We start from the raw sequence: 16,970 nt of genomic DNA, 5'->3' as shown, positions 1-16,970 counted from the left end.
TGTGTGTATGTTTTGCCATAGAAATGTGTCTCACGTGTAAATGTTTAACCATATTCCTTAATAATAATTCAATTTTCTAATGGGTATCTAAAATAAATAGCTTACTTATTGTATTTTATAGTTTCATGTTCTTAACTCTATACCGCATACATATTTTTGATAAAAACTCAAAGTATTTCAAATATACTTGCATTTATGTTTCCAACTTTTAAAATTGATATTACATGTTGATACAAATATATCAGGAATTCTTTGATTTGCGTCTCTCAAAAAATGTGCAGTGGTTCTTCAATTTGTTTATGCTTATATATAAATTCAAATCGTTCCATCCATTTTGTTTATATTAAAAACTACTTATATATCTAGAAAAATCAATTGAAAATAAAATATTAACATATTGTTATAAGCATAAAAAATTGTGCTTAAACAAAATTAAGAAATAAAATAAAAGCTGCTTTAAAGCATTTCAGTTAAACTGAAAATTTCATTACTTGACCATTGTTGTTTAGAGAATGCAATAATTTTTGCAAACAATAAGCTACATTAGATGTATTCGTATTGGGGCCAGTTCTTAAAAATGCCTGAAACTGGGTATGCAGGGCAATGCGCATAAGCAACAACAGCTTGGCATCGCCCGATGATAATTCAAATCGGATCCAATTATCCAATGATAAAATACTTTTACTATTGGCTTTACTCAGCGATATGTTTTCCATGGTCTTGGCCAATTTCAGTTGCAGTGCTTCGAAATCATTTGTAGGTACGGGGGGAGAATTTGATGTATTAAGGGATTTTTCAGAGGATTCCGAATCTGAGGCATTTGCATCATCACCTGCCGCCGCTGCGGCCTCATCATCTTCATAATCCCCATCGTCGTCGTCATCATCATCCCCATAGTCCTCCTCCTCACCATATACACCGCCAGCCATACTATTCAATACCTCACAATCACGACCACATTGTAGGGCAATCATCAATGCGGGAACAACGGTGTTCATATTAATCGTACACGTGTTGGAGATACGCGACTTCTCATAAAACACAATCCAATCGTGTGGCATTTGATTAATAAACTCCTTTAGATGTTTCTTGCCAGGCGGATTCAGGGCCGATGATCTTTGCAAAATCAATTGCTTCTCTGCTCCACATATTAATTTAAATTCTTTGCGATCGATTAATGCCACATTTGGATAAAAACCCGCCACCAAACACAATTGTATCATATGCCAATCGTTGTTAAACATTTTATCCATATAATTGATATTGAATTTATTCTTCATAACATCATTGATTTGTTTACGTGTGGCACAGAACATTTCCATGGCCGAATGTGAAAGGAAGTATTTATTACAGAATTCTCTCACCTTCCGCGGGTTGTGACGTATTTCCATATACGCCTTATACAAGGCCAATATACCCATTTGATCACTAAACGATTGCCCGGCAAATGATTTGCGTTGAAATGAAGCCTGGCCCTGGGCTGAACGATCTGTTGGCAATATAAATGGATCCTTGACGGAATGATAAGAACATATAGTCAGTATGGGATCGTAACATTTTAAAAACACCCCATAAAGCAAACATTTGCCCAATTGTACATCCAAAGGTATATCCACCAAATGTTTGCCTAATTCCGTTACCGATTCATCATCACGAAACACGCCTAGAATTTTTAATTTTCTCAAAGCATTTTGAATGCTGAAACTGGAAGGAGGATTTAGGGATTTCTGTAAATATTGTTGAACTTCACATTTCGGCTCTAAGGTTTTGGCATACAGACAAATCTCTGTCAACGGAATACGCATAAATTCGGGTATGCTAAATTGTGGCATAAATTGATATTTTGCCGTGGAATATAAACGGTAGCATACACCATTTTGTGTGCGTCCAGCACGGCCAGATCTTTGACAGGCATCAGCTTGTGATATCCATATAGATTGCAGTTGTGATGACTCCGTTATGGAATCATAGGTATTCATTTTCACTTTACCCGAATCAATAATGTAGGCCAAATCGGGTATTGTAATTGATGTCTGGCCAATATTTGTAGAAAGTATAATTTTACGTACAGGATGTTGTTGCAAAGCCTCAAATTGATCCTTTGAATCCATTTGTCCATGCAGTATACACAATTTATAAGTACCTCCGGGTAATGTGCTCTGTATTAAATTTCTCTGTTGCACTATGTCATTGTAGCCGGGCAAGAATACCATAATTGCACCCGGATGGGCATTACGATAGAGGCCCTCAAGTAGCGATAATATTAAATCATGATCGACTTCATTGTCATCATTAAATTGTTGTTGATATGCCAACAATACTTTCTGCTTTTCTTTATCCTGTTGACTCAACTCCTCCTGTTGTTTCATACTGTTCATACATTGTGAGGCATTCATGATAATCTGTAAACACAAACCATCCTGATGCAGTCGGGCATAATCAATTGCCTCATAACCATCATTATCACGTATCAACACATTAGCTTGTCGTCGTACGGCGAATTGTACAAAATCCGGCATATTACATTTACAACCAGCCATTAATGGTGTTATACCACTTTCCGAGTGTCCTGCATTTATGGACATACCCTCACTTTCAATATAATATTGGATTTGATCGAACATTTCATGTAATTCCTCGCGTGATTTCATTTCGAAGCTATCACAACACTGTTCAATTAACGTGTCCAGTACTTGCTGTAAATATTCATCTTCCAAACGTTCGGCTGTATTACGACGTCCCGATTCTAAAATGTTATCATCAAACATAGTTACCGGCATTTGGAAATTGTCATTCATGGAACGTAGATATTTTTCCATTAGAGCTGTCCGGTAACCCGTATGATAGAGTATATCCTCCAAATGATAGATTTTTACATCATAACCCTGACCGGGTACATTTAATACTGGACAATTATCAAAATATTTCGATAATAATTGAATATCCATGGTGGCAGACATGAGAATAACTTTGAGATCTTTATTCAATTTCAGTTGTTCTTTGACGGTGATCAGGGTAAAATCGGTATTTTTATCACGTTCATGTATTTCATCGATTATCAAATGTGTCACCTTGCGGAATAGATCACGAACATCCGACATTAAGGAGCGTAGAAAACAACCAGATGTAGTGTAGATTAAATTGGATGTCTTTTTAACACGACCTGTAAAGAAATGGAAGATATGAGATGTGTAAGAGCTGGTATCCAAGTAAATTATATGAATTATATTTTTTTACTTACTTTCCATACGTATTTGATAACCAACTGTTTCTCCCAGTGGTTCTCCTCTTTCTTCAGCCACACGATGGGCCACAGAAACGGCAGCAACTCTTCTAGGTTGTGTAACAACAATGCGACAAGGCCTATTACGTCTTGTCGCATCATTCAAAATGTATTGGGGAACTTGTGTTGTCTTTCCCGAACCTGTTTCACCATTTATAATAAAGACCTGAAATTGAAAATAAATAATTAAAATACCATTTTATTGCCAAAAAAATATTAATACTACTGAAAATGATTACAAAAGTATTGCTTTTATAGATAACCTTTATGACCCTTTTTTGAAAGTAGTGATGTTTTTAGAAGATGGACAAAAAGACTCGTGTCTTTAAAGACCTAAATATGATCTTCTGTCTCTCAAGAAGACTTCCAAGAGTAGCCTCGTTCCCTATATATAGACTATAGTCTTTCGAAATCTTCTTTTGAAGGTACAAATTATTGATCACCTCTTGGCGTAAAAAACAATGGAGTTCGAGAGGTTTTTTGGTAAAGATTCCATTTTAAAAACTTAGATGATAGATCGTCATTAATTGTACGTCAATGTGGCTTTTTGGATTCTCAGATATAAAAATGTAAAAAAAAAATTTTGCTAGACTGAGGTCACCTAAAGGTGGCCTCATGTAATAAATCAAGTTCACTACTTTTTCCCTTAGAATCCTTGGATATTGGTGGCATTTCCGCTTCAAATTTAAAAATGGGGAAGTCTATTGCCCTTATTCGAAGACGAGGAGGAAATGAAGACGAGCGAACATAAACCAAAGTTATTCTAAAAACAAAACACTGTGAAGGAACGTCTTCCCTTTATTGGACTTTTTAGGTCTCGATGAAGAGATCTTACTTTGATTGTGGGACTTTCTGTGGTATATCTTTGAATAAGAAGACGTAAACCTTTATTCTGCCTATGTTTACTTACATTATGTTGCTTTAGCATTTGATGTAACTCCGCTTGATAATGATAGATCGGCAATTCCTGCTTATCCCGAAACAGCTCATTGCTAATACGTTGCGGCCGCGGCGGAACCATACGCGGACCCAACGCGACCGACAACGATTCACTGCGTATACCTTTGTGTCGATGTGCATTCGATTGCAGTAGAGCCTGATTGGCAACCAATTGTGATTGTATGGCCGGCATAAGACTCTGCAGCATAGTCCTTGTGGCCGGCGCTATATACAGTGGCTGAGAATTACCCAGCGTCACCAGTCGTTTACGTTTGCTTATGTGCAGTTCACGATTGTTCTTTGAACCATAACTCTTGCTCTTTAGACCTCTCTGTGCGGCATATTGATGTAAATATTTCCGATGTAAATTACTCAGGCCCTTTAGCACAATTTCATCTTCACTGCTGGCAAGAAAATTGGATATTTTTGTCTGCAGCGGCAATCGATCGCTTTCGGGTATATTGACTCGTTCAATTTTACCATTGTTACGATTTCCGGTGTTAGGATTTGCAGAATTGGAATTAGAACCGGCTGGCTTTTGACGACGTCTTCGGTTAGTATTTGTTGACATTTTGTTGTGAGGAGAAAATAAATCGCTTTTAAACAGAACGCAACATGCAAAAGTTGTTAATATTTCACTTGCAAATGTTGCGGAACAATACGTGAAAACGTTTTCAATGATATACCACGCTGGAAAACAATTGTTGTTGTTAATAATTTGACAAAATTTTCTATTATTTTAGAAAATTTTATTGAGTTTAGTCGTCCGAAACTAATTAGTTCAAATGCACTGTTCACATATAACAACGACGGAACTAGTTGCATGTCTGCATCGTTCACTGAGATGTCATATGCACTAGTTCCCGTTGATCCTCTATTCATTTCATCTAATGTCGTTCAAAGTTTTGGTTAGGGATTGCAAAATGAAACAGCATTTACACTGAACGTGTTTTATTTTATATCGTGGCGATTTCTATTAACACTAGATTGTAAAAGGCGATCATCTTGACCGTTTTTCATGGTAGATCGTAGCTACCATGGTACAATAATACAAGGTAGGGCAGCTTGAGGTGAATAACAAAAAAACAACTATGATGAAAGATTATGATTTCTTCCCAAAATCCTGTAGGGAATACCATTAAATGTTTGTTTCATCCATAACAAAGTAATTACTTCCAGACCAACGTGTTAAAACATCATTTTTATTTCAATTAATTTTGAATATATTTCAATTTGTTTTGTATTTATTTGACATTGTATTCAAAACAATACACACACATACACAAAATATGTATTTTGTTTTCGAATGGTTACGTCAAAATTTAGGCTCTCACAACATAAAAATATAACCGTGTGTGATAATCTTCTATAAACAATTCATCTGTTCCCGTACTGCAAGAATATACCAGATTTTATTTTTTCTCGATAACATAAAGGAAAATTAGTAGTAAAAATAGTAGATTCTTGCAGTACAGGAAGAGGCATGGTATAATTATTACAAGGTAGGGCACAGCTACCAATTGATTACAATTTTTTCTCAAGGTGGCTTGTTCCATCAAATCAAAATACATATTTTGTGTATGTGTGTGTGTATTGTTTAGAATACTTTGTCAAATAAATTCAAAACAAAAAGAAATATATTCAAATTTAATTGGAATAAAAATTATGTTTTTAACGCGTTCGTCTGGAAGAAATTACTTTATTATGGGGGAAACAAACATTTGATGGTATTCCCCACTTGATTTTGGGAAGAAATCATAACCTTTCATTCATGTGTTGAAAATATGTCAAATAAACACAAACACTTGTATATATATTTATTTTTTTTTGAAAAATGACCACACGTGCATAGTTGATTTTTTGTTATTCACCTCAAGCTGCCCTACTTTGTATTATTGTACCTTGGGAAGAGGCCAGATTTCAATTTGTTTATTAACGGTAAAAATCAAAAATTGTTTGGCATTTATGAACAAAAAATGCAAACAATTGTAACCATTTTTTAATAGATTTTAGTTCCGTTCCAGCACCTAAAAGAATCTACTAATTTTATAAGTTTTGTCCGGGTAAAAATGGTAAGCAGGAATGCCAACTTCTGATTGGCTGTTGTGTTGATTTTGAAGTATTGCCACCTAATATTAACATATTTACTAGATTTCCGTTCCCGAACTTTTCAAATTATTTTATACTCTGAGAGCGAGATTGACATTTTTCCCTTTTACTAGTTTTACTATTAAAAAGTGCTGAAACAGACCAGTTATCTGTTTACTTGAAAGTCAAGTAAAAGAGATCAAAAAGAGAGAGCTAGTTTGACAGTTATACACTGAGAACTTACTAAATGATACTGGGAATAAATTTATTCCAAGATTTATCCAGCACAATTCAATATATTTCAACCAGACGTTAATATTATTCCTCAATAAGTCTAAAAGAATATTTCACGTATTTGAAATGGAATAACGAACTATTTTGCAAAATCTTACTGGATGTTGTCTCTTTACGTTTCACAGTATTATCCAGAAGAGAATGCAAACTGCTTACTCTCAGAAATAGATCTTACTAAGTAAGTGGAACTTCCTAAGTAAAAGTATACCTGACACAGTTAATAAGTGTGTACTTCAGATCGCCAATGAAAGACCTTCTTTAAACTAGTTGGAGGAGCCGTAAAATACAAAACAAAACGGCCTTCCAACCTGGAGGAAAGAACCCCTCAATGGATTTAAAATTCAAGCTCATAACTTTATCATTTATGGACCGATGAAAGTAATATGGGTATGGTTGTAAAGCGATCATGGTATACTTTCATATTCAATTCCTCAGATCGCCAATGAAAGACCTTCTTTAAACTAGTTGGAGGAGCCGTAAAATACAAAACAAAACGGCCTTCCAACCTGGAGGAAAGAACCCCTCAATGGATTTAAAATTCAAGCTCATAACTTTATCATTTATGGACCGATGAAAGTAATATGGGTATGGTTGTAAAGCGATCATGGTATACTTTCATATTCAATTCTCCTATGGACTTTCTTATTTAAAAATATTTCACAAATAGTCGGCCTTCGGTCGGAGTTGAAGGGAATCTGGGCAAGGAGAAAGGAAGTGCAATGTCGGTCACTTAATTAGCACTCACCTGAAGGGAAGTGTTTTGATTAACACTCGATTAGTATATTTTTAAATAATTTTTAGTCAAAACGCTTATATGTACTACACTTAACTGGTCAAATAACTCTTTATCCGTGACCTTTTAGATATTTCTTCGATAAAATCTGTTTTGTTCTACTCAAACAACTGATTTGATATTACAGATGTTTGTTTTTATAAATATTTATTCCAGCTGACTTTCCTAAGTTTAGGTTTACTGAACAAATTGCTGCTGATCGTTTCTAATTACGAAAAAGTATCTATTTACTTTATTTCATTATTCTAATTTGTATAAAAATGAAATTATCTAAATTACAAATATAGCACAATTATTTCTCATCGCTAGAATAATCATCTTCATCGTCGTCATCATCATCACCGTAATCATCACTGCTGTAGTCCTCCTCATCGGAATCGAAATCAAATTCATGATCATCATTGTCTTTAAGTTTAAGTTGTTCGATTTTCTGCAGCAGTTCATCCCTAGTATGAGGTATTCTTGGTTTAGCTTTAGGTTTCGTCTCCTCATCACCATTTTCATCCTGACCATTCTCTTCAGCTTCCTTATTATTTTGATTGTCCTCCTCACCCTCTTCGAGTGGTTCTTTTTTACCCTTCTCCATATAACGCAAGAATGCTCGCCGTTTTCGTTCCGGAAATGATTTAATTAGACGTTCCATTTCCACCTTCAATTTGAGTTCCTCCTCAGGTGTTGGTTGTGGTGGTTCAATCTCAACTTCTTCGGCACTCTTTAGGCATTTTGCACAGACTTTCGCGTCCAGAGCACAGTCACGACACAGTACATGATAGGCCTTACGAATTTTTTTCTGCTGACATTTTGTACATGTCTTGGGTTGAGTTAAGGGCTTATATTTCTTATATTTTATCTTCCATTCGATAACACCTTTACAATGCTGGCATACTTCGGAGATGTGCAGGGAATTGAGACGTTTCTGTAGCGGTGTTTTGTCGTGCAAATCATTTTTAAATACTGTACGATTTTTATGTTTCTGTGCACGGGTACGTGATGCATTGCCACGTTGGGTACTCATGGTGGGAGTAGAGTTGCACGTTTTTTATTACAAATATTTATAAATTAAATATTTTTGTGAATAGACTACTAAAAAGAAAAAACGTGTTGCTTTTAATCACAACGTGTTTTCAATTAAAAACGTTCCACTTGCTACGAATAGGAGGAGAGGTGAGAAAGTCTAATAAAAATTATTTGAAAGCAAAGTGGTGGAGCAATACCATTGTTTACGAATGGGGTGTGATACACATGGTAGAATAAATGTTTAGAAGGAGGCATGAGGGAATATACAGTAAGGGATCTAGATTAACGAACTGCTGATTTTAATATTAGTCCGTTAAAAATGATAATCGATATTGGAAGTATGTGGATGATAGAATTAATGAAAACAATATAATTATATAATCTGTAAAGAAATTATTGTCATGATGATTGCCTATTTTCTAATGCTTTATATAAACTATTCACTTAAGTAATATAAATAAATAATAACGTAATAATTCCCTTTGAGAAAAGGAATGAGAAAGATATATTCTCAAATCCTTTTTCAACGACGTTAAACTATATTTTTAATCAATCCAATTTCTAATTGAACATATCCGATAAAACTAATATCTTTACCGCCGTTAAATAATTATAAACGCCCTCAAGAGTCTTTCATGCATTCGCCTTAAGATATGCAACATAATTTAAAAATAACTTGGAGAGAATAGTGTAAAAACGACCGAAATCTGTTTATGTTTTAAACTAACAATTGGCGCAATTTCTTGTTGATTTCTTATTGTTTCAGTTAAAGAAATAAAATAATTGTTAATAAATATTTAATTCTAACAATAATAAATTATAATATAATATTAATTAAATAAAATAACTCAGTCAGGTATAGCGAAATGCTAACAAAAGTGATATTGGTAAGCCTAACACATCACATCTATTACTCAGATACTTGTAGACAGAGGTTAGCGGTCAGCTCCGTATTTGGAGGTGCGATAGATATTAGAAAACGTTATTCCTGCCTTTCATTGCTGATAGTCGTGGCAAGTATGTGCGGAAAGCTTTATATGCTATTGAATGTAGAATTTGCATTTTTTGATCATTATTAACCAAAAAGAGTTGCCGACTATAGATTTCCTTCCTCCTGAATTTAGTAGTATTATTAAGAGCTGAGTCATACGTGGGTCATACTATCGAATGATATCTCCAAAAGTTTAGGCAATTGATTTTCGGAGTAATGTACAAATTGACCTGGGAAAAACTTTTAATTTTATCGGTCATAGCAGTGGCATTCGCGATTGATTTCTATACACAATCGAATGTTAGTAAATTTAGATGCTATACATATGTCAAATAAGGTGGGTCAAGGTGAAACATGCTCTTTAGATGATGACGCACAGTACCCGATGATAATGATAAGCCTGACTCTCATAACACTACGGTATGAATATAGAGTATAAAACGCAGTACTTTTTCTTCTGCACTGTCGGTTGAAGTTTTTCAAGATCCACTTAGGGGCCGATTTTGTGAGTTCATTGTTGTTGTTGTAGCAACTATCTACATAATTGTGGTATTTTCTTTCATCCAATTATAACTCATCTGTTTCCACGTTAAAAAAGGTTGCAAATTTGATCGGGTACAAATAAATTCCGCAGACAGAGGAGCTGGTTTAGTTGGGCAGTTAGATAGTTGCAGCGTATCGTGAGGTGTCGAACTGACAATTTCTGTCCAATACAAGTTGTGGCAGCTGAACCATCCTGATCTTAATTGGGCTAAAACCACTCTCGTTTGCCTGGACAGCTTTCGTTCTTCTGCTGCAACATGTTATGGCTAGACTTCAAGAACTGCGTTTATGTGGTATTTGTCCACAGCCTGGGCCACTGCTTTCGTGTGAATGCTATTAGATTGGCCTTTTGGTCTAGGGTTTCTATCTTCTCTCTAGGGTTTCTCTCATATACCTCTTTCTATATCGTGTAGGTTTCTCCTTAAGTGCATACCACCCATATGGTGATGATGTAGATGATTACGGCGATATCACCTGAGCAGATATGGCATCAATAACGATGATCGGGTAAGACCATTGCCTCCTCATGTAAATGGTCCACTGGAGTCATGAGGAGGAACACTGTCGCAGTTTTCAAGACGACATTCTGAAAGGTTTGAATATTCTTGCACTACGTTTCGATTACATCTGCACCGCAAAGCTTACCATCGACCGTCCTTTTTCTTTGTATGAGGTCAACAAGGTTCCCTTATCAGCACTCCAAGAGCAAGCGAATTGAGGTCCTTTTTTCTGCTGTTCATCTTATTGTAAATAGCGGTAATAAGTTATCAAAAGTTACCCCCAAAATGTTGGGGTAGTTTGGGTATATTGCGTCGACATTTAAAAAATCCTTCAGAAATTGTCAGAAATATGACACCGATTTTATATTTCCTTAGCTACAAAATAGACAACAGTTTCGGAAAAAACCTCTCCTAGCACCAAGCGTTTTGGACATTTCCGGCCAAATTTGGTCCGAAGTTATTAGCATGAAAACCATGACATGCATGAAAGTGTACTGAAACCTTTTCATGTTACTAAGAGGTCCTCTCCAATTTTCAATGTTGGTCCGAAAATCTGATTTTTACGTAAATATTTTACGAAATTTCTTTTTCGAACAGCAACACTGCCTAGAGCCACAAATATCTTTCCACTGAACATTTTTTGGGATCTGAAAACCAAAAAGACGTTTGGGCCAGAACAACAAACTTGTAAATGAATCTCGTGACGATGAAGACCAAATTTACTTTAAGGACCTTTAAATTTTGGTCATTATAGTCGGCGTAAGCGGTACCAAATAAAGGGTATAATGATTTTCGGAACTTTTGGATATCGCTGTTGTTACCTATATGTCTTACAAATCAGATGGGACTTGAATTCACTTTGATAAGCAAACATTTATTTAACATATTTTTTTAATTCTTGAAACTAATTTTATTTCTTTCTTATTGCAGATAACAACAACTTCATATTCATGATCCCTCCATAATATTTTTACCAACCTGTAAATAAAAACAACATAAACAGAAAAAAATGCGTGACCTTAAACAGTGTTTAATGGATCTGTTGCGTTCCGGTGGCATTGCCATGGGTGATAGTCAACAGAATCTAAACTCAACAAATACTACCTCAAAATTAACAAATAAACAGCTGCAACAACAGCATCTACACAATAAACCAAAGAAATTACACGAATATACGGCGGCAGATTGTAATAAGGCATTCCAGCGTAAATTTTATGATGTTGGTGGCCAGGGATATCCTCATAATGGCGCCAGTGAAGTTATTTATTTTAATGAAAATCTCACCATGACTAGTAAATATAATATGGCAAGATATCCATTAAATCGTTATCCCTCATGTCCGCTCAGTACCTATGGCAATAGTGATGATAGTATTTCACCACCAAGTTCACGTTCCGAAAATCATAATACGGATGACAGCGAAGAAATTAGCCGTCATTTTGACTACTTGTCATCATCGGAAGATGATCGAGCTACTTTAGTGGATTGTTTTCATCGTTCAAATATGCCGCACCATCCAATGGGTTTTGATCATGATAGTGTCGACAGCGGAGCTGATGCTGAAGAACAATTGGATTCATTTTGTACACTGTGCACCTCAAGTTTTAGTTATAACAAATGTTGTCGTTACTGTGATAATTCACGTTGTGGTTCACAATGTAATTCGGAGCATACTGGTAGTTTGCGTCAAGTTCAAAGGAATCAACCACTAATGGTGGCTAAAAGGTAAGTGCAAAGTAATCTCTATATAGTGTTTTAAAGTTGATTTTCTTTATGGAACATAAGTTTATTTCTTACATATTGAATTAAACTAAAACAATGTTTGGTTTTTTGAGGAGGATTTTTAGTTTAGTTTTGTTTCATTTACATTATTTCATAAATATTTCTCTTTTTTCTTTGTTTGTTTGGTTGTATACATGGTATATGTAAATATTCTTAAAAAACAATCAACAAAATAATGCCTATTTATTTCAATTATTGCAAATTAAGAATAGAGTTTAGGTGTAAGCTGCATTCTACATTTTATGTTGTTCACGTTGCAGACGATTGCCATAGGCGCGAGATACCAAATTCCATGAGTCCATAAACCGATCCATACACATGGAAATGCATTTCTGGAAGAAAGGGAAAACAATACAAATGATTAGATAAATTATTTAATATACAAATATAAAAACGGGCTTGGAATAAATGTAAGACTTATTGAAAATTGTGGTTAAACATTTAAAATATTTGGAAAGGAACGTTACAGGTTTATTTAGGGATAATATGAAGTCGTAATATCATGTCCCCGTAATGATTGACACTTTTTTGAAAATATTTTTTTTTAATGAAAGGCTGTGGAGGGTCCCATATTGAATTCCATTTGCAACACCTTGAAATATTTACCGAAGACTCCATAACGTATATATATCCTGATATGAATAAAATTTTATGTCAATTTAGCCCATCTGTTGAAATCAGGTCTAGCAAGAAAAATCGTTATTTTTAGGGATGTTTCTCTACATAATTGTCTGTAATTTCGTATGTTGGATTCTCACTGAGTAGAAAAACTTCTTACTTTGGTCCACTTTTTAGGATAGCCCCCATCATATAACGGTACCCCCATTATTTTTAAGCTTTTGATTAGGTTTTTCAACTGAATTGGTTCTAGATATATATTTGGGATTTTCAAACAGTAGAACATCTTCCTACCAAAAATGATCAATAGTTGCCCACGACTAAAAGTAATATAAATGGGTCCACTTCGTAGGGTAGAACAAATATTCCCTATTTTGAGGTTTTTGTTCACGGGTTTCTACTGAATTGGTTCTAGATTGATATTAGGGATTCTCATTGAGTAGAAAATCTCCCTGTCAAAACTTATCAATATTGGCCCATGTTTCGGGGCAACCCTCATATAACGATACCTCCAACATTAAGTAGTTTGAACCGTTTTGGCATGATTTTTTTCAATCTAATCAGCTGTTATTTGCTAATTTGGGTTTTCACTGGGTAGAACATATATTGGTTCCAGTTTAGCGTTAGCCCCATATTTTGGGGTTTTGAACATGTTTTTCATACAAATTCGCCTTAATTAGATTCAGGTTTGCTTGGGTGTCAAATCTTCCTAAAAAATATCAGTATCCTATTTTCAGTATTATGAGGGTTTTAGTTGCAATTTCTAACTGTAACGTGGCTGTGCATTTCGTGATATTTTGCGAAAATTGTTTATCCATTTCCAAGTCCAAGTATAGCCCCCACCTTTGCAGTATTATTAAGTTTTTCACCGAATGTTCTCATCGAAGTGCCTATAATTTGGCATATCCGATTTATGGTGGGTAAATGTTTTGAAATAGATCCCATACAAATGCTCAAATGCAGTTTTCCAACTTGAGTGTCTGCAATTTAGATTATTTTCTCGACCGCTTTAAGGACTATTGAATGCACACCACGCGATGGAGTATATGGGAAGATATTAATTGTATTAACTGAGATGGGTTTAATTTGGTATTTTGAGTCCTCATCGGGCGGAAAACTAAAAATAAAAGTCGATCTATATGTTTAGCCCCTTTTATAGCTATTTTCTAATATACATTTCCAGCTAAGTTGTAGCGAAGTACTTTTAATTTAGAATTTTTAATGGGTAAATAACCTTCTTCCTCTTAAAAAGTTCGCGTATTTCGATATGAAAGCCCCATATTTCATCCTTAAGGTTTGTCGTTTGCTATTTCCTTTTCTCTTGGCAGCAATTGACTATGGTACAGATCCATATAAATGTCTTTTGGATCTTTCCTTTTAAGATATTTTGTCTTTTGGCTGATGTTGTATCTGTTTCAACATTCTGATCCATATCCCAACACCATCTAAGACCAAAAATCCATTGGTATCCCTAATAAATGAATTTTTAGATTCATTGTGGACGCTTAATGTCTATGGATAAACTGCTAAATAATCCTCACTATATATTAAAGGCTTTATTCTTTCCCAAAATAAGACCACCTTCCATGCTCAACAAAAACAAAGCATTATCCTGCAACTATATTTTAGTAATCAAATAGTACTCACCTGTTCCGATGAATCCAATGAGGTGCCGGGTTTATTTATGCACTTGTTAAAGCATTTTTCCGTCATTTTCTGTAAAGGCAACAACAACCACATTACATTATTTACAAAAATTTACAATTTTCTAAAAACATTTTGCTATTTTTCATTCATAAATTTCCCTCTTTTTTCAGTTAATTTTTTCTGATTAGGTAATACAGCCACTATTGTGATGGTGGTGTGGGGCAATATCCATTCAACCTACCGTCAATAGCTCTTGGGCATTAGCTACGGCAATTTGTTGTTTAACTTGTTCCATTAATTCGCCTTTATCGACATTGGACAAATTTGATAGACCGGACATGTTGATTTATGTTTTTTCTGGCTTCTTCTAAATGAACAACAAACGGCGGTGTCAAATATTAATAAAATTTACAGCAAAAGAAAAGAATTACTGCTGCTGCCTGTCAAATGAAATGTTTTTTGTCTTTACTTCAAAATAACATGTGTAAGTGGTGTAATAACGGCCTCGGTTGTGAAATGTCATTTGTGGTGAATAACAAAGGCGCATAGTTGTGTTTAGTGGTACATTGAGGAGAAATGAGAGTTGATTAAAGGGGTGCTACTTTATGAAGGCGTATGTAAAAAAAATAGAAATGGAGTAAAAATTAAAAGAAATATTTGGCCTGTTCCAGAACATGCAAGAAGTTACCATTTTTTACTACGATAACATATTTTCCTTTATGGTATCGAACAAAATAGTTAAAATTAGTAGATTCTTGCAGTACAGGAACAGACCAAATGTCAGAAAATATGTAAAAAGGAACGTACATTTACATTTTATTATGCCCTGCTTTTCGACATCAACGATATAACATATATGTTAATGTTAATTAACAAAATTTAATATTAGCAATAAAACGTCGTTTAGGTCACCTTGAGGTGGAAATTAAAATGAATAAATTTGATCGATTTTTATTTATTTTGAGATATTGTTTTTATACCCTTTCAGCGATTGTTCCATTGTAGAGAGTCTAATGTTAGTAGCTTTGGCTTTGAAGCTGGGCAGAGGCTATAGTTAAAAGCTTCGGCTATAAACCTTACCGAAGGTTTCGGTTACACGGAAGCTTAGGGCCCCTATATCTGTGGATCTAGCTTGGCAGTTGGTATTGGTCCTTCGTGGAGCATAGTGCCGGAGGTGGTTTATACCCAAATCGTGGGTAGAGTTCTGGCTCAATTTGGAGTTGCATTATAACCGGGTGCGTGACCCATAGAAAGGCAGGAGAGATGATTTCCTCCACATACGTGTGATCGATTGGTACCTGAATTTTGGTGTGGGGCATTGGTTGACTCTTTGTGTTTACTGCTGTTTACAGGATCGTTGGGTAGGTACCCACGTACTGTAAGCATCTCTGCACCATCCTGATCATAATTGGGCAAAAATCACTTCCGATTGCCAAGGAAGCTGTCGTTCTACTGCTACAAGTGGTGGCTGGACTCTAATAACTGCATTCACATACTACTTGTCCATAGCCTGGATCGCTTATTCCGTTTGAACGTTATTCATTCCTGTTGATTGTGTTGGTGGACTGCTATGAACTATATTTCTCATGAAGATAGGCCTTCAGTTCTCAAGCTCTCAAGTTATGAATATTCTTCCACTGTGTATCACTTATGTTCGCCAATCACATTGGTACCGTATTTCTTACTGCTGGCCAAAGTGCTCTGTCTTGACACTGATACGTCGGTTGTACACCTCTGTAGATAGAGTAGGTTTATCCTTAGGTGCCTTAACCGGGGAAGCCAATCCATAAGGTTATGTCAGGGCTGTTTTCTACGATAACACCCAAGAACACTACATTGAAAACATTTATTTACGCCTATGAAAAATGCGATATTGATCTCCACACGAAGATGGTCCACTGGTATCATGTTGAAGTTCTCATGTCGATATTCTGGCAGGTCTGAATATCCCACCACTGTGTATTAATTATATTTGCAAACCACACTGGCACCGAATAGTTTAAAACTGACCGGCCTATTGTTTTATATGATATCAAGAAAGTTTCCTTATCAGTGCTCTAACTGCTCCCGGCCAGCGACTTGAGGACCTTCTTCCTACTTGACCTGCCTAATATATCGGTTTATCTAGAGGACCAAGCTTGTATTTTTGCACCTCTCTCTCTAGACCATGAAGAAGATGCCCTTGTCAGCGCCGGTCAGTGACTTGCACTTCTTATCACAAATAGAGGGTCGGACAGACAATTTGAAAGGGCTATCGAACATTAACCCAATATCTTGTGGCAATTGGTGGTCAAAATCTGTCCTCCAACGATCATCGAATAGGAATATGTTCAATATTCCTCAGATGGAAAGTTATGCCTCTCACCAATGTCATTAATAATGGGACCCCACGCCATGATCTTACAATTATCCTCATTAAGATCTCTATCCCGTCCGGTTATTGTGGAATACCAGAAATATAAATTTTGAACAGTT

At 35.4% G+C, this 16,970-nt stretch overlaps 3 protein-coding genes across 3 annotated transcripts; all 3 read right to left on the bottom strand.

The window, feature by feature from the left end:
- Nucleotides 1-469: 469 nt before the first annotated feature.
- LOC133323172 (uncharacterized) lies at nucleotides 470-4,793 on the bottom strand. The gene is made up of 3 exons (XM_061532126.1): nucleotides 4,194-4,793; nucleotides 3,242-3,449; nucleotides 470-3,163 (listed from the first exon to the last, which is right to left on the bottom strand). Exons 1-3 carry the CDS (start codon nucleotides 4,791-4,793, stop codon nucleotides 471-473), a joined length of 3,501 nt encoding a protein of 1,166 aa, XP_061388110.1. The 3' UTR covers nucleotide 470.
- Nucleotides 4,794-7,689: 2,896 nt separating this feature from the next.
- Nucleotides 7,690-8,418, bottom strand: LOC133323171 (uncharacterized protein C9orf85 homolog). The gene has a single exon (XM_061532125.1). It carries the CDS (start codon nucleotides 8,410-8,412, stop codon nucleotides 7,690-7,692), a length of 723 nt encoding a protein of 240 aa, XP_061388109.1. The 5' UTR covers nucleotides 8,413-8,418.
- Nucleotides 8,419-12,422: 4,004 nt separating this feature from the next.
- Nucleotides 12,423-14,873, bottom strand: LOC133323175 (mitochondrial import inner membrane translocase subunit Tim13). Its single transcript, XM_061532130.1, has 3 exons — nucleotides 14,737-14,873; nucleotides 14,496-14,564; nucleotides 12,423-12,562 (listed from the first exon to the last, which is right to left on the bottom strand). The coding sequence occupies exons 1-3, from the start codon at nucleotides 14,833-14,835 to the stop codon at nucleotides 12,464-12,466; spliced, it is 267 nt and encodes an 88-aa protein (XP_061388114.1). The 5' UTR covers nucleotides 14,836-14,873; the 3' UTR covers nucleotides 12,423-12,463.
- Nucleotides 14,874-16,970: the final 2,097 nt, after the last annotated feature.

This window comes from Musca vetustissima, unplaced genomic scaffold, assembly GCF_032173495.1.
Source record: "Musca vetustissima isolate MV318-11 ecotype Yass unplaced genomic scaffold, APGP_CSIRO_Mvet_v1 utg3943, whole genome shotgun sequence".
Classification (NCBI taxonomy): domain Eukaryota; kingdom Metazoa; phylum Arthropoda; class Insecta; order Diptera; family Muscidae; genus Musca; species Musca vetustissima.
Note: the sequence above shows the minus strand (reverse complement) of the source record. Positions and strands in the feature narration are given on the sequence as shown.

Bases quoted from the DNA above. Each gene is read 5' to 3' on its own strand.
- LOC133323172 (XM_061532126.1), bottom strand. From the start codon at position 4,793: ATGTCAACAAATACTAACCGAAGACGTCGTCAAAAGCCAGCCGGTTCT. The intron at 3,450-4,193 runs GTAAGTAAACAT...TTTCAATTTCAG, and splicing joins AAATGCTAAAGCAACATAAT to GTCTTTATTATAAATGGTGA. The intron at 3,164-3,241 runs GTAAGTAAAAAA...ATTTCTTTACAG, and splicing joins TTATCAAATACGTATGGAAA to GTCGTGTTAAAAAGACATCC.
- LOC133323171 (XM_061532125.1), bottom strand. From the start codon at position 8,412: ATGAGTACCCAACGTGGCAATGCATCACGTACCCGTGCACAGAAACAT.
- LOC133323175 (XM_061532130.1), bottom strand. From the start codon at position 14,835: ATGTCCGGTCTATCAAATTTGTCCAATGTCGATAAAGGCGAATTAATG. The intron at 14,565-14,736 runs GTAGGTTGAATG...TTGCCTTTACAG, and splicing joins ATGCCCAAGAGCTATTGACG to AAAATGACGGAAAAATGCTT. The intron at 12,563-14,495 runs GTGAGTACTATT...CCTTTCTTCCAG, and splicing joins CATTGGATTCATCGGAACAG to AAATGCATTTCCATGTGTAT.